The sequence below is a fragment of the Oncorhynchus clarkii genome, chromosome 32 (assembly GCF_045791955.1).
Source record: "Oncorhynchus clarkii lewisi isolate Uvic-CL-2024 chromosome 32, UVic_Ocla_1.0, whole genome shotgun sequence".
In the NCBI taxonomy this organism is placed as follows: Eukaryota; Metazoa; Chordata; class Actinopteri; order Salmoniformes; family Salmonidae; genus Oncorhynchus; species Oncorhynchus clarkii.
In genome coordinates, this window is record NC_092178.1 from 26159870 (window position 1) to 26182208 (window position 22339).

The window sequence follows — 22339 nt, forward strand, 5'->3', positions numbered from 1 at the left end:
CGGGGGACAGGGTCTGGCTCTCGACCCGAAACCTACCTCTCCGCTTGCCCTGCCGGAAGCTGGGTCCGCAGTGTGTAGGGCCCTTTAAAGTCCTGAGGAGGATAAACGAGGTGTGTTATCGATTACAACTCCCTTCCTATTATCGTATTAACCCCTCGTTTCATGTGTCTCTCCTCAGGCCGGTGGTAGCTGGTCCCCTGCAGGACAGTGAGGTACCGGAGGTCCCTCCCCCCCCCGCTGGACATCGAGGGGTCCCCGGCGTACACGATCCGGGCCATTCTGGACTCAAGACGCCGGGTGAGGGGCCTGCAGTACCTCGTGGACTGGGAGGGGTACGGTCCGGAGGAGAGGTGCTGGGTACCGGTGGGGGACATCTTGGATCCCTCCATGTTGAGGGATTTCCATCGCCTCCATCCGGATCGCCCTGCGCCTCGTCCTCCGGGGCGACCTCGAGGCCGGTGTCGGCGCGCTGCGGGAGCCACGCGTCAGGGGGGGTACTGTCACGAGTCCGACCGAGGGTGTTTCCCTTTCCCGGGCAGGTGGCGCTCGGCGGTCGTCGTCACCGGCCTATTAGCTGCCACTGATTGTTTTTCCTTCCCCTCCTTGTATGTTGAGTGGTAGCACCTGTGAATGTTTAATTAGTTTGTCTTTATTAGACAGCCGGCCCGCCTGGTTGTTGTGCGGGATTATTTCTATGTAAACCTTCGGCTCTGTGGTATAGGCACGTTGTTTCCCATTTGTACATTTTGATTCCCTGTGTTTTGGGAACGTAACGTTTTTGTGAGCACCCTGTGGTGCATTGGTGCGATTAAAAGACGCGCAGCATTGAACTCTCTGTCTCCTGCATTTGACTCCACACCCACGACACCCGGAGCATTACACGTACAATAATAATCATTTTGGTTGGATGCTTATATTTGTCCTTTATTATACGCATGTGTGAATCGCAACATTATTATTATTATTATTATTTTTTTACATATCTCAACTCCCCCTGAGCAAACACACAACCAGGACAAAACGTTGTTTTAACGTTGACTCTGTTGTGTACTTTAATACACTTACCAGTATCAATCACTTTCCAGTTCAAACAAGGCACCTCAACCTGAGAGACGTGTACAGCACAGAGGGGACCGACTGGGGGAGGGAGAGGAGTTCTGAGAGCAATTGGGGAAAGGGAGACATGCCATTCTGACAGGATATCTGGCAACTTCACTAAGAGAGAGAGGGAAAGAGAAAAACCAAAACACTGGAGAACAAGACCACTGTTTCCCCTTTCTTTCCCCCTCCTGCAGGGAACATGGCTGACAAGTAAACATTACTTCTTAATGTGGTTAACAGACATTTTCCTATGTTTTAAATAATTTAGCACTTTTCAGAATGTCAAATCGCTGTCCAATTCTACTACATAAGAGACAGATTAGCACAAGCACAAGGAGGAGCACAAGACACATAAAGCTTCAAGCACATGCTAATCATTTTCCTGACTCAAATACACCCTCACCACCATACAGCAAGCTCCCCGCTAGAGTAGACCCATCCCACCACGGCCACCACGCGCCCATCACCACAGCTGCACCTAGGGCAGCTCTTTTGTGGCTATATCTGAGGCAGGGTTATGGCTGAAGGGTTGGAGTGGATGGACAGAGGAGGCGGGGTGGCTGAGAGAGAAGCTGTGTGCATTCTGTTTCTGAGGGCAGCAACACTTCAGATGGGCGCAGCTCCGGCAGCCATAAAGAAAAAAAACAGAGACTAAAATATATCCAGAAAGTTGGTCTATAATTGGCCAGGCCTGTCAGGGTTGTTGTTATGCCTGTGAGCTGAACAGCTAGCTAGAGCAGTACAAGCCACCTCGTCCACTAGTGAAACCCTACACTTTCAACTTCAGTCAGTTCCTCCCTCTCTATCCACCCATCCAAGAGGTTGTAGCAGATGCTCACCTCACTTTGGACTTTTTATCAACACTTGGATTGACATCGTGGTGGATTTTAGGATTGCATTTCTTCGCACCTGTAAAGGAAGTCATTTGGGGGATTCACCGTTGGATAGGGGATGGTGCCTTAATGCTGAGCTAAGGAACAAGTGAGAACTGGAGGATAGGAGCCACACAGAGCGAGAGAGAGACCTCCAGTGAAACTAAGTGATCTGCAATACAGGTAGGAGTAGGACTTTCCTGCAGTCAAATGACCTATTGGCCTCATGGGTGGAATGTTATTAAGATTTTTTATTAGGTTTTTTTTAACACCGAAAATCCGGTGTTTCTATGTCAAACAGTTTGTTATATTTCTGTCTTCTGTGATATAAAGTGTAATAATGGGATGCAAACTCAAAATGTAATACATTTAAACTCTGTACCTGACATGTCTTCTTTTATTAAGTCCATATCCATGTGTGTGATGTATACTTTTACTTCAAAATAGATTTGTTTAAGACTCCCAAGAAACACTCTGTGTGACCCTGATTTAGCCCACTGCAGTAAGAAGTTTAATCAATCTGTCCCATTAAAATTGTTTTATTTCTGGCTATTTCTATTGTTTCTTTGGAGGGTAGTTTGACGTTTTCTTGCATTTAGATTTTTTTGTTTGTGATAAATTGTTTGTGAGAGGAGCTCGGCGGAGCCACGTGTTGGATGCTCCGTCAGGAGGAGCTACAGGATCCATGTCTATCTTCATTTCCCTTTGGACTGGAAAACTCCTTCTGATTTCACATCATTTCCTGGATGATGGAAGTCAGGTTTCTGGAATAGACATTTAGATTGTAATCCCTGGTCTGCCATTGAGAGAGGAGGTGGAAACGCACAGGCCCCATACAGGATACAGACCATAGCTTGTACGGGGGAGATCTGGGCTCAGGATTGGGGCTTGGGCTGCTTACTAAGTCACATCCCAATGTTTTTGATCTGTTTATTTTTGTATTATTTCAAAGTATTTCAAAGTCAACATGTTGAAAGGCTTTTAAAGCTTACGTGATTTAGGGAGTATATGTGGGGACTGCGGTATTGTCAAAATACTTATCTGATGGGACAAAAATAGGCTAAATGCATAGTAGCCTTTCCTTAGTTTCATAATTTGATCTCTCAGATGAGCCATCTGTTGAATAGTTATTCAATATGTAGGCCTATCATATGTATTGCGGGTAGATGGGTGGATAGTTTTTACAAGTCTGAAAAGTTTTCCAGTAGGCAATATGGCTTGAGACATATTTTCATTTTGGTCAGCTTTAAATACACACTAATTACAGCAATTGCAGCCATTTCACTAAGTAGGCATTGAGCTCATTAATAGTGTCAGTAAAACCTAAGAAAGCTCCAGGGCATAAATAGCTCTGTGGTGTATCAGATAAAGTCAGCTGCTGCCAAACTAACCCGACTACAGGTTCAACCCAGCGTCATGGTGATTGCACAGGGTGTTCACATGTTGACCATGCTGCTGGAGGATAATGGACAATCAAGCAAAGTGTAGGACATCACACAATTGTTAAGTGGCTGTGGGCACTCCCCTATGATGTAACTGTAGAGCACAAGACAGGAGAGGATACGTCGTATTAGAACAGAACTTAACTTGGTCATGTTCCAAGTTCTTAGTAGGAATCCCCTTCACAAACACATTTTTTTAAATGGGTTCCACTGTTTCCCTCCATTTCACTAAAACATTCACATAGCTGTATTCCTGGATTTGATGATCCTGTCATTGCTATGCAAGGTCTGCATAACACTTGGTGTTAAAGGATAAAGCAGCAATAAAGCAGCAAGAAAGCATTGTGAAGGTTCAAGGAGAACGGTAAGCCATTGCCACATCACCAGACTTCCATACACCAAAGCCACACAGAGCTTTCGCCACACACCACTAGTCTAGCCCTCTGATGACAGTGTAGCATTGGGCCCACAGACTTATTGTACTGTATTTGGCTCTGATCTTAGTTCACTGCTGCTAAATCACACAGACACTCTTCCCGTAAGGATGACTTAAAGATATAGAGGAGGTTGATGACAGATGAGAGACACAACCTTGTAACCTCTTGTAACCTCTCTACACAGGAAGTTCTATTGGAGTTGGTGTGTGTGTTCTAATAATATCATGATAACACTAGAGCACTGTCACTGATTTCTGTCCAATTCAAAACCCAGGTGCCTTTCACTCCCAGTCACTCTAGTCACTGGGTCAGGTATCAATTGGCCTTCTCTAAAAGCATCAACTGACACGTTCCTCAATCTACTTCCAGAAGAGATGCGTCCATTTCGATTAGTTGACTACTACCTAAATGAGTAAATGAGAGTTGAATACGGAATTGTAGCTTTTTGTGAAATCAATATTCCCCAAAGAAAAGCTGTTTATCGGAATCAGAAGACATTTAACATGATATTGCATTCCAATACTCAAGGATAATATTGAGGCTTAGGCCCTAAAAACACCCAGTAGTCTCTCACACCTGTCTGCTTCTTGGTAGTTTGTAATGGTGACCTGTTGATGTCTACAGGTTGGAGACTTTGTTGGTGATCACAACCTAAGCTCAAAAGACCAGAGGCTGATATGGAGCTGCGACTGGGATGCAGGGCTTCCCTGGTCCTGGTCATACTGGTCCTGACACTCTCAGGACTGAGGGTTGATGCTCAGAGCAGGGCAGGTAAGGACATCAGCTGTTAATAGCTGGTTCAAAAGTATTTGTTTTCTTCTCCAAAGCCTGGTTCTTACTATCTTTATGTACAGTACTGGGAATTCCTCAGGTCTGACTTCTAACATCCACTTCCTCTCAGGCTGTAAGAACGTGCACTATGACTTGGTGTTCATCCTGGACACGTCGTCCAGTGTGGGGAAGGAGAACTTTGAGAAGATCCGCCAGTGGGTCTCCAACCTGGTGGAGTCGTTCGACGTGGGCCCGGACAAGACGCGTGTGGCCGTGGTACGCTACAGCGACCGGCCCACCACAGAGTTCAACCTGGGACGGTACAGCACCATGGACGAGGTGAAGAGGGCCGCCAGGAACATCCGCTACCTGGGAGGGAACACCATGACCGGGGACGCCATAAGCTACACCACCACCAACATCTTCACAGAGCGGGCCGGGGCCAGGCCTGCCGCCAGGGGCATCCAGAAGGTGGCTATCCTCCTGACGGACGGGAGGAGCCAGGATTACGTGTTGGAGCCTTCCAAGGCGGCGGCGAAGGCCGGGGTGAGGATGTTCGCAGTGGGCATCGGGGAGGCTCTGAAGGTGGAACTTGAAGAGATCGCTGCGGAACCTAAGAACGCTCACGTGTTCCATGTGACAGACTTTAACGCCATCGACAAGATCAGAGGGCGGCTGAGGAGACGGCTCTGTGAGAGTAAGTAACCAATCACAGGCTGAGAAGGAGGCTCTGTGAGAGTAGATTATCAGGTGCAGGATTTTTCTGTGACTGCCTTTACTCTTTAGTTTGTCAGTTTTGAGAAAACAGATTCCAACAAGATGTTGACATTACATACACAATCAGATTTTCAGAATTGGGTCTTAAATTCAGTTGAAAATGCAGCTATTTCTATCAATCAAAAGCCTCCACCTTCTTACTATACAATCTGTGACTTTGAACTTTAAAGATATCTCCATCTATATCACTCTGAACTTACACTCCAAAACGAACCCTTTTACACCTCTAACCAAGACTCTAACCCAAAACTCCACCACACACCTTAATTCAATTACAGTACATGAGCCATTTCAACTGGCTTTCCTCTCGACTAAGACGAGTGTGACATGATATGTGTGAGGCGTGGGCGTTAAGCATAGATCGGCTCATAAATTACATTTTTGTGGCCACTTGCCCCAGTGACTTGGGTAAGAGGTGTGGAACGCTGGATAGCCTGAATTACTCTAACCTCAATGTCTTCTCCAGGACCCAGCTACACTACTACACATCCCCCGACAGGGAAACGTTCAGTACAAATGTTACAAATGTCATTAAAATAGCAACACGTATATACCGTACTGTATTCAAATGCTAAAACAGTGAGGTGAGTGGTCTGGGACGGCTCTGGGCTGGTGAGGAAAGTGGAGTAGTGAGTATATATTGTATGTTCAGGACAGGAGGTGGAATACGATTGGTTGGATGCTTCACACTCCAGAGTTTGCATTCCCCACTAAAATGATCTGAACAGGAAAGCAGCGTGTGCCTGAAACTGTAGCGTCTCAACGGAATCCTTGGGACCTCTCAACTCTGACGTCACCGTATTAAAGTTGACATTTAAAATGGTTAGGGAAGAGTTATGGTTAGGGTAAGGATATGGGTTAAGGTTAGGGTTAGGGCAAAGACAGCACAGTATGGTTTAGAAACTCTGGTGAAGGTTTAGGGTAGGGACGTCCCATGGATACCGGATAGCACTAACCTGCCTGAAACCCTGACAGTAAATAAGGAAGATGAAATGACACGGTCACACAGCTGTACCTTACGATGTGGGCCTCGTCACAAGATAAGTGTTGGACCACCATTTCAACATAGCCTCTCTGAAATGCCACCCCATTGGTCAAAAGTAGTGCACTATGTAGGGAATTTCATGCCATTTTGGATGCACATACATAATCTCATTTACTGCTAAAAAGCACAACAGGGTAGTACAATTACTCAGAGCTGTGTTTAGTGTTAACTCAGAATCACACTGTAATCAGAGCCTCTATTCTTTATTTAAGTCAGACAGGTGTCCTTGTGTAGCAATACTTTAACCACTTGAGTTTGGCAGGATGCTAGGAGATTCCTTTGGAAGCTCTTAACCCTGACCCTTCCCTCTGAGACCACAGATTCCAATGTTAATATACCCACCTTGAAGTCAGTCTATACATTCCTCTCTAGTCGTAATGGCACATGCTTTCAGACATTCAATCTATTACAATATGGGGATAAGGGTACTCAGGGCTCACTACACAGAACCTCTTTACCTTGGACAACTAGTTAATTCGCCACCCAAAATTGTTCCTTCTGTAATCTCTAGGATCACCATGTTAGTGTATCTAAGAATATAAGTGGGCACCGCACAGAGCGGCCCAAGTTATTTTTGCCCTGCAAATTACAGTTCTAAAGTTTCAAGTAGGTCCTAAAGAGCAGTTTATGAATTCCACGTTGTATGTTTTCACCTTTTCATCTAACATTACCACCACCGTTAAACACAGTGCTGAGAGAATATATATATAAACACAGAAACCTTTTAACTTGAACTAAACCTCAGTGAACGAGAAAGGCGTCTTTGCCAAATCAAAGACTATTCAACAGCCATAATTGTACTTATGAGGTAATACAGTAGACTGAATTAGGTACACTCCTTAGTTAGAGCCTGTTTTCAGTTGAATGTTTTTGATTATATTTTTGGGAACCATAGAAGTCCACTAGACAAATTAGGGCTATTATGCTTTTAGATTTGAGCAAAGTGCAATAACACTGTAGACTACCTAATCTGGAAACCAAGGCTTGTAGGAGTTAGCATTGTTTTGTATTTCATTAAACCAAATGTTTCTATCATTTACAGATGTTTTTAGTTCAACTTAATAATAAACAACAGGCTAAATAAGTCCCATCATCTGATCCACTATGTTTCCTGTTGATACAAGAGCATGGACACACTTGACCTTGCATGACCTCGCAATCCACCCATGACATGGCATATCCATTCTCCCGCAGAAATCTCTTTCCCAGAGTTAATTAGTGATGGCGCCAAAAACAAATCGATACAGTTACATATTGGGATGTTATTTTTGACAATATATCGCAACATTATGCTAGACAATAGCTAGGTTTCCATCCAATTGCCAATAGATTTTCATGCGAAAGTCTAAAAGCTGCATGGGAACTATATGCACATTTCCCCCTCAGAAATGTGTTTCCATCCAATTGCCAATAGATTTTCATGCGAAAGTCTAAAAGCTGCATGGGAACTATATGCACATTTCCCCCTCAGAAATGTGTTTCCATCCAATTGCCAATAGATTTTCATGCGAAAGTCTAAAAGCTGCATGGGAACTATATGCACATTTCCCCCTCAGAAATGTGTTTCCATCCAATTGACTTGTTGCAGATTAAAGGCTGTGCATGATGACGTAACGCACATAAAAATAACTTTTGCAGTTAAATTCCCCATCTACAAAATAAAAAATACAAGTTAAATGTGTTTCAATCGCATTTCCAACTCTACTGATGGTTTTGTCACAAAGAATGTTGCGTTATATAGTGAATGTGCTCTCTCTGGTCTTGGCAAGTGCACTGTAGCCAACAGCTCACAGATACAGTGTGGGTATAGCCTACATGATGAGATTATTATGGACAAAAAGAGCAAAATCTTTTTCAATTGTTCTGAATGGCAGCCAAGCCTCAATCATCATGTCACCAGAATAAGACCCTGGAGCATCAAGCTCATCACTTTGCACTTTCACCACCCTGTGAAGTTCAACAAAACATATTTAATCTGTAGTCTAATAAACTGCATGCTTTCCGAAGTCGTAGCGGGAGGACCACACACAACTTAATCGCGTGACTCTAAGTTTACTTCGATATGATAGTTATTATATCAATATTTGCGCTTAAAGATGTTTCCACAGCCACTTTTTTGCATAATAAATTTTATCAACATAAAAATATCCCACCTTGTCTAGCCTACTTTGTTTTGTCAACATTTGGAAAGTTTACCGACCAATATTCTGTTTCCATCAGGCCTGTCTTTAAATGTGTTATCCGACATGTACTGTACTTCACTCTCATAAAAAGGTTGGATGGAAACCTGGTAGTAACAATATTATTTACGTGCTATTCGGCTGTACCTGCACCAAAACGTCAGTATTTTCCCTTCATAGCTTGTTCTCCGTCTTCTTTTGAAATGTTGAGCCAATTTGTTTTCAGCACTTTTACTTCCATGACTGATCAAAACTTGTTTTCTCATGGCTCTATCTTGTCCCTCAGCGACAGACATACAGTATGGTAAACCCCAAAATGCAGATTCAGCTCAACTTGATTAGGACATGCTGCTTTTGCATTGTATGTTACTGCTGGTGTATGAGACCTATGAGATACCACTGGGCCCAAAAATGTTAAGGGCTCTGCCCTGCATTGCTTCCATTTTAACTCTGAGGTGGATCTTTAAATTATAGCTGTTGGGCCACAAGGAGAGGGAGTGGCTAGCTCTGCAGTGAGCACAGTCTCAGACCTTCAGTTATGGCGGAATCTTAAAACACAGTGATGCACAGCTGTCCTTTCAAAGCTAGCATTGTAACTGTTGGCCAAAATAGGTATGTAGTATTACTCCAACCATCTCTTTACAAACTGAATTAAATACATCCTATAACCACCAGCAAAGCCTATTTGGTTTACATGTTTGGAAATGCTTAAATAAAGGACAAATCCACACCAAAACTATATTCTGGTATTTGTTTCATTAGTCAGTTGTTAATATAGTCTCAAAATGTTTTGCATGTCAGCACTCAAGTTTTCAAGACATGTAACTTTCACAATACAGCATCTTATGATGCAAAATGCATCATACTGTCTATATTTCTGTATTTTAAATATATATATATATATATATATATATATATATTTATATATATATATATACACAGTACCTGTCAAAAGTTTGGACACACCTACTCATTCCAGGGTTTTTCTTAATTTCTTCTTTATTATTCAACAAGGTAGAAAATAGTAAAAATTAAGAAAAACCCTGAAATGAGTAGGTGTGTCCAAACTTTTGACTGGTACTGTAGTGACGACATCAAAACTATGAAATAACACATATGGAATCATGTAGTTACCAAAAAAGTGTTAAACAAATCAAAAAATATTTTAGATTTTAGATTCTTCAAAGTAGCCACCCTTTGCCTTGATGACAGCTTTGTACACTCTTGGCATTCTCTCAACCAGCTTCACTTGGAATACTTTTCCAACAGTCTTGAAGGAGTTCCCACATATGCTGTGCACTTGTTGGCTGCTTCCTTTACTCTGTGGTCCAACTCATCCCAAACCATCTCAATCGGGTTGAGTTCGGGTGATTGTGGAGACCAGGTCATCTGATGCAGCACTCCATCAGTCTCCTTGGTCAAATAGCCCTTACACAGCCTGGAGGTGTGTTTTGGGTCATTGTCCTGTTGAAAAACAAATGGTAGTCCCAATAATACGCAAAGCAGAATGCGGTGGTAGACATGCTGGTTAAGTGTGCCATGAATTCTAAATAAATCACGGACAGTGTCACCAGCAAACTGGTACTGTATACACAGTTGAAGTAGGAAGTTTACATACACCTTAGCCAAATATGTTTAAACTCAGTTTCTCACAATTCCTGAAATTTAATCCTAGTAAAAATTCCCTGGTTTAAGTCAGTTAGGATCACCGCTTTATTTTAAGAATGTGAAATGTCAGAATAATAGTAGAGAGAATTATTTATTTCAGCTTTTATTTCTTTCATCACATTCCCAGTGGATCAGAAGTTTACATACAATCAATTCGTATTTGGTAGCATTGCCTTTAAATTCTTTAACTTGGGTCAAACATTTTGGGTAGCCTTCCACAAGCTTCCGACAATAAGTTGGGTGAATTTTGGTCCATTCCTCCTGACAGAGCTGGTGTAACTGAGTCAGGTTTGTAGGCCTCCTTGCTTGCACACGCTTTTTCAGTTCTGCCCACAAATGTTCAATGGGATTGAGGTCAGGGCTTTTTGACGGCCACTCCAATAACTTGACTTTGTTGTCCTTAAGCCATTTTGCCACAACTATGGAAGTATGCTTGGGGTCATTGTCCATTTGGAAGACCCATTTGTGACCAAGCTTTAACTTCCTGACTGATGTCTTGAGATGTTGCTTCAATATATCCCCATAATGTTCCTACCTCATGATGCCATCTATTTTGTGAAGTGCACCAGTCCCTCCTGCAGCAAAGCACTCTCACAACATGATGCTGCCACCCCAGTGCTTCACGGTTGGGATCGTATTCTTCGGCTTGCAAGCCTCCCCCTTTTTCCTCCAAACATAACAATGGTCATTATGGCCAAACAGTTCTATTTTTGTTTCATCAGACCAGAGGACATTTCTCCAAAAAGTACAATCTTTGTCCGCATGCGCAGTTGCAAACCGTAGTCTGGCTTTTTTTTATGGCGGGTTTTCGAGCAGTGGCTTCTTCCTTGCTGAGCGGCCTTTCAGGTTATGTTGATATAGGACTCGTTTTACTGTGGATATAGATACTTTTGTACCTGTTTCCTCAAGCATCTTCACAAGGTACTTTGCTGTTGTTCTGGGATTGATTTGCATTTTTCGCACCAAAGTACGTACATCTCTAGGAGACAGAACACGTCTCCTTCCTGAGTGGTATGATGGCTGCACGGTCCCATGATGTTTATACGTGCGTACGATTGTTTGTACAGATGAATGTGGTACCTTCAGGCATTTGGAAATTGCTCTCAAGGATGAAGCAGACTTGTGGGGGTCTACAATTTTTTCCTGAGGTCTTGGCTGATTTCTTTTGATTTTCTCGTGATGTCAAGTAAAGAGGCACTGAGTTTGAAGGTAGGCCTTGAAATACACATCCACAGGTACACCTCCAATTGACTCAAATTATGCCAATTAGCCTATCAGAAGCTTCTAAAGCCATGACATAGTTTTCTGGAATTTTCCAAGTTGTTTAAAGGCACAGTCAACATATTGTATGTCAACTTCTGACCCACTGGAATTGTGATACAGTGAATTATAAGTGAAATAATCTGTATGTAAACAATTGTTGGAAAAATAACTTGAGTCATGCACTAAGTAGATGTCCTAACCGACTTGCCAAAACTATAGTTTGTTAACAAGAAATTTGTGGAGTGGTTGAAAAACGAGTTTTAATGACTCCAACCGTAGTACATACATCCGCATTCAAATGTATATCTTGAAAATTTGATTGCTGACATCTAAAACATTTTGGGACTATATCAGCAATGGACTAATGAAACAAATACCAAAAGATAGTTTTGGGGTGGAATTTTCCTTTAAAATAAAAGTTTAAAAAGTAAAATGTAAAAAAAAAGCAATTAAGGGTACAAAAACAAACAATCAAACAACAAACACATCACAGAGACACCAAATCAAATGTAGAAATGATTGGTTGCAAATGTCCTTTTCTGCCACAGTAAAAAACGTATTATGGCAGCCAGGCACAAACACTGTGACACACTGTAACAGTCTACCAGGGATAAACTGTCTACCTGAATTTTCGCAGGACATTATGCACTTGACTCTGCAGTTAGAAAGAACAAGGCATGTCAAGAGACGGAGCCATTCCGTCCATAGTAAAGTTAATGCCTCCTTAACTCAACAAAGTCCTTTTTATAGCCGCAATTAAAGAAAATTACAGGGTCTGATAGTGTATGATCATCAGAGACACAATCTGCTCCGTGGTTTGGGTTTCTGCCTGCTGTACACACGCACAAGTTCACATGCACCACACACGCATGCACACATGCACACACATGCACACACACAGATTAACAATACATTTGGTTAAGTGCCGTTAATTATTCTCATGCCAATTTATCATAGCATCACAGTTCAAATGCAATAATGTGAGTTAAAACTGAATTCCTCTAGTCTTAAGAATTTCAATAATTTCACCTTCAGCACCTTTTAGTGTCAATGTGTCTGCTCTCCTCTCAGTCGTCATAGCTGACAACTATTTCAGAGATTTTACTAATAGAGATCAATGGAATGAGAATTGGTGTTTCTAATATGCCTGTTTCTGCACATGAACATCCTACAACAAACTGTGCAGCATTCCACGAAAGTAGAGTGAGATGGGCAAAGAAATGTACAATACATTTACAGTATACCCCTCTCCAACCAGAGGAGGCTGGTGGGAAGAGCTATAGGAGGCCGGGCTCATTGTAATGGCTGGAATGGAATAAATGGAGTCAAACATATGGGTTCATATGTTTGATATGGTTACATGTATTCCGATCAAGACATTACAATGAGCCCATCCTCCTATAGCTCCTCCCACCAGCCTCCACTGTCTCCAACTGAGCCACTAGCTTCCATCCCAGTTTGAACATCATACAAAGGACCCATCCCATTGTGTCAGCAGCATTGATACCTGTTACCCCAGCAACAACACATAGACAAGTCAGGATGGCATCTTCCCTCCTACAAATAAAAAAGACTTCTCTGCCAATGTAAACTAACCCTGAGTGGGGCTGTTGCCTTTCCTATCTGTCACCACTGGCATCACTTGGCCATCCCAGGCCTGTGAGGTATGTATGTGTGTGAGTCTAAAACTGTCACCGCTGGGAATGGTGCATGCATCGCTCCAGTGGCTTGCGATTCACCCCCTTGGCATTTTTCCTATTTTCTGCCTTACAACCTGGAATTAAAATGGATTTCCATTTTTTTTTTAACATTTGATTTACACAACATGCAAACCAGAAGTAAGACAAAAAAACTGAAAACTTGAACGTGCATAACTATTCACCCCCCCCCCCCCCCCCCCCCCCCCCCCCCCAAAAGTGAATACTTTGTAGAGTCCCCTTTTGCAGCAATTACAGCTGCAAGTCTCTTGGGGTATGTCTCTATAAGCTTGGCACATCTGGCCACTGGGATTGTTGCCCATTTTTCAAGGCAAAACTGCTCCAGCTCCTTCAAGTTGGATGGGTTCTGCTGGTGTACAGCAATATTTAAGTCATACCACAGATTCTCAATTGGATTTAGGTCTGGGCATTGACTAGGCCATTCCAAGACATTTAAAGGTTTCCGCTTAAACCACTCGAGTGTTGCTTTAGCAGTATGCTTAGGGTCATTGTCCTGCTGGAAGGTGAACCTCTGTCCCAGTCGCAAATCTCTGGAAGACAAACAGGTTTCCCTCAAGAATTTCCCTGTATTTAGCGCCATCCATCATTCCTTCAATTCTGACCAGTTTCCCATTCCCGGCCAATGAAAAACATCCCCACAGCATGATGCAGCCACCATCATGCTTCACTATGGGGATGGTATTCTCAGGGTGATGAGAGGTGTTGGGTTTGCGCCAGACATAGCGTTTTCCTTGATGGCCAAAAAGCTACATTTTAGTCTCATCTGATCTGAGTACCCTCTTCCATATGTTTGGGAGTCTCCCACATACCTTTATGCCTATTTTTTTCTTCAAGCAATGGCTTTTTTTGGCCACTTTTCTGTAAAGCCCAGCTCTGTAGAGTGTACGGCTTAAAGTGGTCCTATGGACAGATACTCCCATCTCCGCTGTGGAGTTTTGCAGCTCCTTCAGGGTTATCTTTGGTCTCTTTGTTGCCTCTCTGATTAATGCCCTCCTTGCCTGGTCTGTGAGTTTTGGTGGGTGGACATCTTTTGGGAGGTTTGTTGTGGTGCCATATTATTTCCATTTTTTAATAATGGATTTAATGGTGCTTCATGGGATGTTTAAAGTTTCTGATATTTTTTATAACCCAACCCTGATCTGTACTTCTCCACAACTTTGTCCCTGACCTGTTTGGAGAGGTCCTTGGTCTTCATGGTGTCGCTTGCTTGGTGCTGCCCCTTGCTTGGTGGTGTTGCAGACTCTGGGGCCTTTCAGAATAGGTGTTTTTATACTGAGATCATATGACAGGTCATGGGACACTTAGACAGCACACAGGTGGACTTTATTTAACTAATTATGTGACTTCTGAAGGTAATTGGTGGCACCAGATCTTATTTAGGGGCATCATAGCTGAGGGGGTGAATAGATAGATATACATGTACCATTTTTTTAAACAAATACTTTTTAAAATTTCACTTCACCAATTTAGACTATTTTGTGTATGTCCATTACATGAAATCCAAATAAAAATCAGTTTAAATTACAGGTTGTAATGCAACAAAATAGGAAAAAAGCCACGGGGAATGGATACTTTTGCAAGGCACTGTACTCCTACTGGAGTATCTACCGATAGTTTCAATGAGGAATCCCGTTTCAATGGGACACGCCCTTCATAACTCAGATCATCTAGTTAAAACTAATGATTCTATTGAATGAAAACAGGTTATCTAGGTTTTTAGGATAGGTCAAAGATTGCATTCTGTATAAGATTTTTTTTTCTCCACACTGTGAACATTGATTTATTGACTACGTAAATCCAAGTGTGCATTCTTGCAGCTTAAGACAAATGACAAAGTGTTTACTTGAATTACTGCATATGGAAGGCATAAACAGATCAAAATAAGATTCTCTGTTACTCCAATCTAATTCTGCTCTTCTGCTCTCTCCTCAGACGTGCTGTGCCCCAATATGAAGGTCCAACCAGACCGCTTCAAACCCAACAGTACCAGTTATGGATTGGAGGAAGTTCCAGGTAAAAACAGATTTTTTTTCTCCCCTTTTGACTGATAAACTTTTGTGAATGTTTCACATTCATCTAAAAGAATGGTTAAAAACTAAAGTGCCATGTATCTTTCATCTGACTGCAAGTATCATTGGATATCTATGCAATCATGGTGAATAACAACGTCTGAAAATAGGCCCACTACACAAATACCTGTTTTTCATGAACATTTGTACTAAGACCAGATGGTAAATGAATTGCTAAATTACTTTCTCTACCCTCTCCTCTATCACTCCAGACCTTCCTTCGAGAACACGAAGGGAAATGTACTTGAACCTAGCCAAAACATACCTATTCATTTATCCGTTTGCTGGTACTAGTTTCCTGTTGTTATAATGTTACAAAAAGTATCAAAGCTTGTCCATGAAGCAGCCTACTTCCCTTGTGTTGAACCACAGACTTTCCATCCAACTACAAGAGAAGGTGGGACGTTTTACTGAATGACAACTATGACAACTTCAAATTGATTATTATGGTCTAGTTCTGTATTTACTGGTTATATCAAAGCACCTTAGCAGGTTCAAGTTGTTCTAGTGGTCTCTATTTTCAGTGGGTATTTATATAAAAAATAGTTTCTGAGAAATGTGGAGCAGTATTGCTTAACCAGATAGGTAGGATGTTGTCTTACAGTCTTAAGGGATCAGAGTTCCTGTCTACTGTATGCCTCCCACTCACATTCATCATGCTAAGCGGAAAAACAGACACGGAGCAGGAGGGATGTCTGACTCCTGCTACAGCCTCTTTACCTGGGGAGAGGAAACGGTCAAATCTAGTGTGAAACGCGTAAAATATCAAGTATTGGAGTAATGGCATCTGATCTTAGAGAATATCAAGCAGTGAGACATTTTTAATTTACAGGCTGTTCAAAATGGTAAATTGCTTCGTAACCTAGCGTGTCAAAGCAGTGTGAATAATTGCAATAACATACTTCAGAGTTTTACTGCTTAATTATTTTTCCTTTACTTCTCCTGAGTGATTTAGGGTCAACTGCCACAACCTACATCTTTTCACTCAAAAGTCAAGGTTTTGATACCACCATCTAGTGCAAAAGGCAGAGGAGGCCAATTTCATCTAGCCAAAATAATCGTTTTCATATAAGACTGATTAGCTAAATGAGGTGTTACTGCATGGCTGGAACAAAAGCCTGCACACTTACAAGCCCTTAGCGGATAAGACCCCTGGGGGAGTAGTCTAGGGCATTCGGGGACCGAGTCCTAACTCAGTCATGTGGAGCTACACACTGAAACAGCTTTTCAGCCAAGTTCAAGAAAACCCTATCTGGGGAAGAACAGAGGTTTAACAACGTAGGTCGTAAACCTGTCTGAGAAGCTGAGGCCTTCTGGCAGAGCTGCGTTTGTTTCTGGTGTTTGAAACGACAGTTCCTCCGGGGGTTCCCACTGACTAGACTGGATACATCACATCCTCTAGTATACACACCAGTTCTAATTATGTGGCTGGGCCTTTACTATAAACTGCAATATAAAGAGGAAGAAATCTGGATAAATCACTAGAACTATGCAGCCAAAGTTGTTTGAAGATGCTTCCCATTCACAACTACAATAAATGTGTTGTTATAAAGTCCCTTTGGATAAAAGTGTCTCTTAAATGGCAAGTATGTTTTATTTCATATACAGTATATTACATTTACCTGAATTGTTCAGGCAGATCTCAGTGTGGGTTTGATTGATTGGCAGATATGGGTTAATCCCCCCCCCCCCCCCCACACACACACACACACACACACCACTGTATTTGTGGCATTTCTGCGGGAGCTTAAACTAAGTGGACCCTTATTCTGGCCTCGCTAGATATCAGGCCCACTAGGTTTGTCTGTTAAATAGATGTACTGCCAGAGGACATTAAACTCCACTTGTTTAAATGGCAGAGGTCTAAAATACGCTCCTATTTGCAATTATGTCATTGGTGCTCCAATGGAACAGCTGCGTGTGTGTGTGTGTGCGAGTGTGTTTGTGTGTAAGGGTTTTCAGGGTTAGCCACCCACCATATTAATGTGGTTTGTAGAGGACACACCCTTTTAAACAACAATCAAGTCACTATGGCAATGCTAGCAGGGCCCAAGAACCAGGGGCAGGGAGTTTACTAATGCTATCCATCTGATCTCAGTACTGCAGCCCATGGTCCTGTTGTCCTGTAAATACAGTCTGGCATAATTCACAATAAAAGTGGGGCAAATTGCATTTGCACTGTTTGTTTGACTTAGGACCAGCTTGAATAACCTGCTGTTTCATCCTATGAATGCAGATATCATTCATAAGTTATAGTCTAGACTGCAGTTTGCTATGAGTGCTCTAGAGAATCACTCTTGAGAGAGTTTTAATCAGGCTACAGTACACGTTTTCTCAGCTAGATTTGAATCACATTTCCTATGTGGACATGATTCAGAAGAAATAAGCCTTGCGGATGTCAATATGTGATACTTCACATTGTTCAGGGGGCAGTTAAGTTCCATTATGAAGGCGGTCATGTGAGAGTGCTACTGAAGAGTACAAGCAGGTGGCAAAGCACACAGGCTGCAGATACACCATTAGCAGCAAACAAACAAGTGACCTTAAAACATACAGGTGCCCCAAGAGGCCTGTCATAGCATGCTGTTGGACCCCATAACCCATCAACTGTCTGAGATCATAAACATTCCTCTGACCTACTGCATCTATCTACTTCATCTCATAGCAAGAACGTGTGACTTACTCAGACAGTCAGACAGACAGGTCTACTGGTCTGTGGGGTTAGCTGCCCCGCCCCACCCCGCCTAGACAATTATGGTAGGGGAAACACTTGGAGATCAGATGTAATCTGGGTGGGTCGTGGTCAAGGAGGTACCCAACTACCCATAATCTAGCTGTGAGGTTTTTAATAGCTCTGTTTTCTCTTCTGTCATCGTGCTGCACTGTGCAAATATTCTCCGTGCTCTGTGCACTCGTTGAGTCCCGTGGCTTTAAGGACAAGCCGGGCTGTAGCACAGACCTGTAATTTGGATTGGCAGAGGATGCTGTATAATCATCATCCTCCAAAAAGTTATTCTGAACATCCAGAGACGGCCAATGGGTCGACCTGGCTCTGTGGGGAACGCCAAATGAGTGCAGTGACTGGGGAAGAGAAAGACACAATGCATTATTTTGATCCGGACAGATGGTAACATTTGAGCGCTGGGCTAGGCTGCCGTGATGGTCGCTTTATAATTACACACAGTGGGGATATCATGGTTGCCAATCTATGGTTCTATGGTTCTCTGCTGACTCTTCTCAATATTTATTCACCAAGTTGGGTCAGACCAGACAACCAATGTCTATCTCTCAACACTCAGATGTAAATGGGTTAGGCATACTGAGTGACTAAAAGGGTTCCTCTCACTCTGATTGGTGATAGCACCAGTCAATCTCGCCATTTGTTCAACAGGATTGCTGAATGGTAGGAGACCCTACGTCTCCTGGGGTGGCAGGGTAGCCTAGTGGTTAGAGCGTTGGACTAGTAACCAGAAGGTTGCAAGTTCAAACCCCTGAGCTGACAAGGTACAAATCTGTCGTTCTGCCCCTGAACAGGCAGTTAACCCACTAGGGTTAGGCCATCATTGAAAATAAGAATTTGTTCTTAACTGACTTGCCTAGTTAAATAATATAAAAAAATTAAACCAGTCTGGGAAGTCAAATGGCTACTCTATCGATCAACCACAAACTACAGAGAGGATTTCCTTCTGTCTGTAACTTTTCTTTTCCCAGGGGCCTCCCGCGTGGCGCAACGGTCTGAGGCACTGCATTTCAGTGCTAGAGGTGTTCCTACAGATCTGGGTTTGATCCCGGGCTGTGTCCCAGCCAACCGTGACCTGGAGACCAATGAGGTGGCCCACAATTGGCCCAGCGTCATCCGGGTTAGGGGTGGCCCACAATTGAGTTGGGATGTCCTTGTCCCATTGTGTTTTAGCGACTCCTTGTGGCTCTCTCTCTCTCAACCCCCCCCCAATTTTTTTTTTAACTGCAATCTGACTAGCTAGTAAGGATACACACACACACACACACACATGTAATTAATAATATATATATATATATATATATATATATATATATATATATATATATATATATATATATATATATATATATATATATTGTGAGAAACAGTATACAGTAAATATTATCGATCTATCTATCTGTCAGTCATTTTCAACCTATAGCTCTTTTTGATGGGATCTAGTGTGTTGCTCTGGCCTCGTCATGATCAGTGCTCCCTCTGTTGGTGAGCAGAAGAAAGTTCTACAAAGCACTTCAATGATTTGATTTACTCAGCTACAACTCCAAGCTAATCATGTTATTTTCTGTCCCGTCTGTTGCAGGGTTCGACCTGATGGAATACTTCAAAGTGGAAAACATACTGGGACCAAAGTTTGATGAGGGCCAGAGCTCCTACGTTCGACTAGGGACCATGCCTATTGTACAACAGACAGAGTGAGTGAACAATTCTTTATTTGCTGTGACAAGTAGGGCTACATTTAATTCCCAGGCTGCAGCGTACATTGATTGAGTTGAGTTGAGTTGCTGACAGGTCTTCCATCACAATCTTCCTATCCTAATACAAAGTGAAGACACATTTCAACTGTTTGAGGGCAGTGGAAGTCTAGAAAAAAAACGTCATTATTGATAACACCAACACGTTTCTACCTTTAGGTTTACACAGGAAGCCAAATTCCTTACTTTTGTTTCTACTAATTGGTATTTTACCAATCAGATCAGCTCTTTGACTATGATTGGACAAAATTCAGAATTGGGCTGCTTGTGTAAACGCTTTTACAGGCTACATTTTAAAATGGCTTCCAATGGGTTCAGGGGTTATGATACTGATGGTTTTTATGGCTGTGGCTACCAGCACACCGCTTCGGGTATAACATTGCATTTCAACATAACACATTGGTGGTGATGAAACAACAGAGCCCCATTCATTTTCAATGGAGGGAAGTGAAGTGGGTGGGGGACCATTGGGGAAAGCTGAACTTTATACAATACTCTGCAATATTGCAACGCTACTGACCAATCTAAGCTCACAATAGCTTCCAGACCCTACTAGATTGGCTGTTGATACCTAGCACTACCTAGCTTGCTAGCATCCACATGAGATTATAGCTAGAGTGGCTATCCGAATAACTGTTGTTGACCCCTATAGCATTTTAGCTAAGCTTAACCCTAACCCTTTTCCTAACCTAAACCTGCTGCGTTAATTCTACTAACCTGCTACGTGAAGTCACTTCTGTCCGTAGCTGGGTACGCTTAGCTACAGTTGTCAACAAATCATCAGTCTCGACACACCATCAGTATCATCACACCTGTAATAATAGTTTTCATCAACTTCCACTGCTTTCCAAGAGTTGCCCAATTTCATCTTCACTTCAGTTCACTCCTCAGTTTTAGTGATGGGTGTTTTTGAGCGGTCCTTGCTACCATCCCTACCCCTTTGAAGTTGACATTAAAAAATGGTTAAGGTAAGGGCTAGTGTTAGATTATGGTTAGGGTAAGGGTAGGGTCTAAGGTTAGGGTAAGGGCTAGTGTTAGATTATGGTTAGGGTAAGGGCTAGTGTTAGATTATGGTTAGGGTAAGGGTAGGGTTTAAGGTTAGGGTTAGGGTTTAGTGTTAGATTATGGTTAGGGTAAGGGCTAGTGTTAGATTGTGGTTAGGGTAAGGGTAGGGTCTAAGGTTAGGGTAAGGGCTAGTGTTAGATTATGGTTAGGGTAAGGGCTAGTGTTAGATTATGGTTAGGGTAAGGGTAGGGTTTAAGGTTAGGGTTAGGGTTTAGTGTTAGATTATGGTTAGGGTAAGGGCTAGTGTTAGATTGTGGTTAGGGTAAGGGTAGGGTCTAAGGTTAGGGTAAGGGCTAATGTTAGATTATGGTTAGGGTAAGGGCTAGTGTTAGATTATGGTTAGGGTAAGGGTAGGGTTTAAGGTTAGGGTTAGGGTTTAGTGTTAGATTATGGTTAGGGTAAGGGCTAGTGTTAGATTATGGTTAGGGTAAGGGCTAGTGTTAGATTATGGTTAGGGTAAGGGCTAGTGTTAGATTATGGTTAGGGTAAGGGCTAGTGTTAGATTATGGTTAGGGTAAGGGCTAGTGTTAGATTATGGTTAGGGTAAGGGCTAGTGTTAGATTATTGTTAGGGTAAGGGTAGGGTTTAAGGTTAGGGTAAGGGCTAGTGTTAGATTATGGTTAGGGTAAGGGCTAGTGTTAGATTATGGTTAGGGTAAGGGTAGGGTCTAAGGTTAGGGTAAGGGCTAATGTTAGATTATGGTTAGGGTAAGGGCTAGTGTTAGATTATGGTTAGGGTAAGGGTAGGGTCTAAGGTTAGGGTTATGGTTTAGGGTAGGGACATCCAAAGGATCCGGCTAGCACTAACTCTTTTTGAATGGCTCTTTATGGTGAATGTTAGGAACCGAATCGCATCGGTGAAAGAGCCGTTCATTTGACTACTTGATTTGCATACTGATTTGCATATTTGCATGAAGCATTTTGAGCCATGTGGGAGCCAAATGATGCTATTATTTTATGTGAACAGAGCCAGATGATGCCGCTCACCGAAAAGAACTCGGAATGCCCATCACTACTCAATTCATGCGCACCATGGTTGGAGAGTGAGGTAGTGGCAGTGTTCCTAATTCGCTTTATCCTAATAGAAAGGATAAATGCTGCACACACTGCAGATTAAACAGTTGGATTTGTTATGCTATATGTCTTCGAGTAGCTATCAAAGCAACACGTTTTTCTAAATTTACTTGTGAGGGATTTAGGATGCAAATGCCCATTTTGGACCCAAGGTGGGCATTCGCCGTCATTTGTTGCTTTTCACAATAAATGGTTGATTGGTGAAGTTGGCTGCCCATTGTACCACCAACAGTTGCTGAATATTGAGGTGACAGGCAGTTGACGGAAATGGCACGAATCCTGCAACATCGTGCAGGATAGGATTAAATGCCAGGAATTGTGAAAAACTGAATTTAAATGTATTTGGCTAAGGTGTATGCAAACT

The 22339-nt window shown here is 42.5% G+C and overlaps 1 protein-coding gene across 3 annotated transcripts in view; it reads left to right on the top strand.

Moving 5' to 3' along the window:
* The first annotated feature begins 1208 nt into the window (after positions 1–1208).
* LOC139392029 (collagen alpha-1(XXII) chain-like) overlaps positions 1209–22339 on the top strand; it is a 70678-nt gene continuing 49547 nt past the window's right edge. For all 3 annotated transcript variants that reach the window (XM_071139674.1, XM_071139675.1, XM_071139677.1), the window contains exons 1-5: positions 1209–2156; positions 4477–4623; positions 4754–5320; positions 15207–15287; positions 19666–19777. In XM_071139674.1, coding sequence (XP_070995775.1) covers positions 4530–4623; positions 4754–5320; positions 15207–15287; positions 19666–19777 — 854 coding nt within the window. In that variant the 5' untranslated portion in view covers positions 1209–2156; positions 4477–4529. The remainder of the gene's footprint in view (positions 2157–4476; positions 4624–4753; positions 5321–15206; positions 15288–19665; positions 19778–22339) is intronic.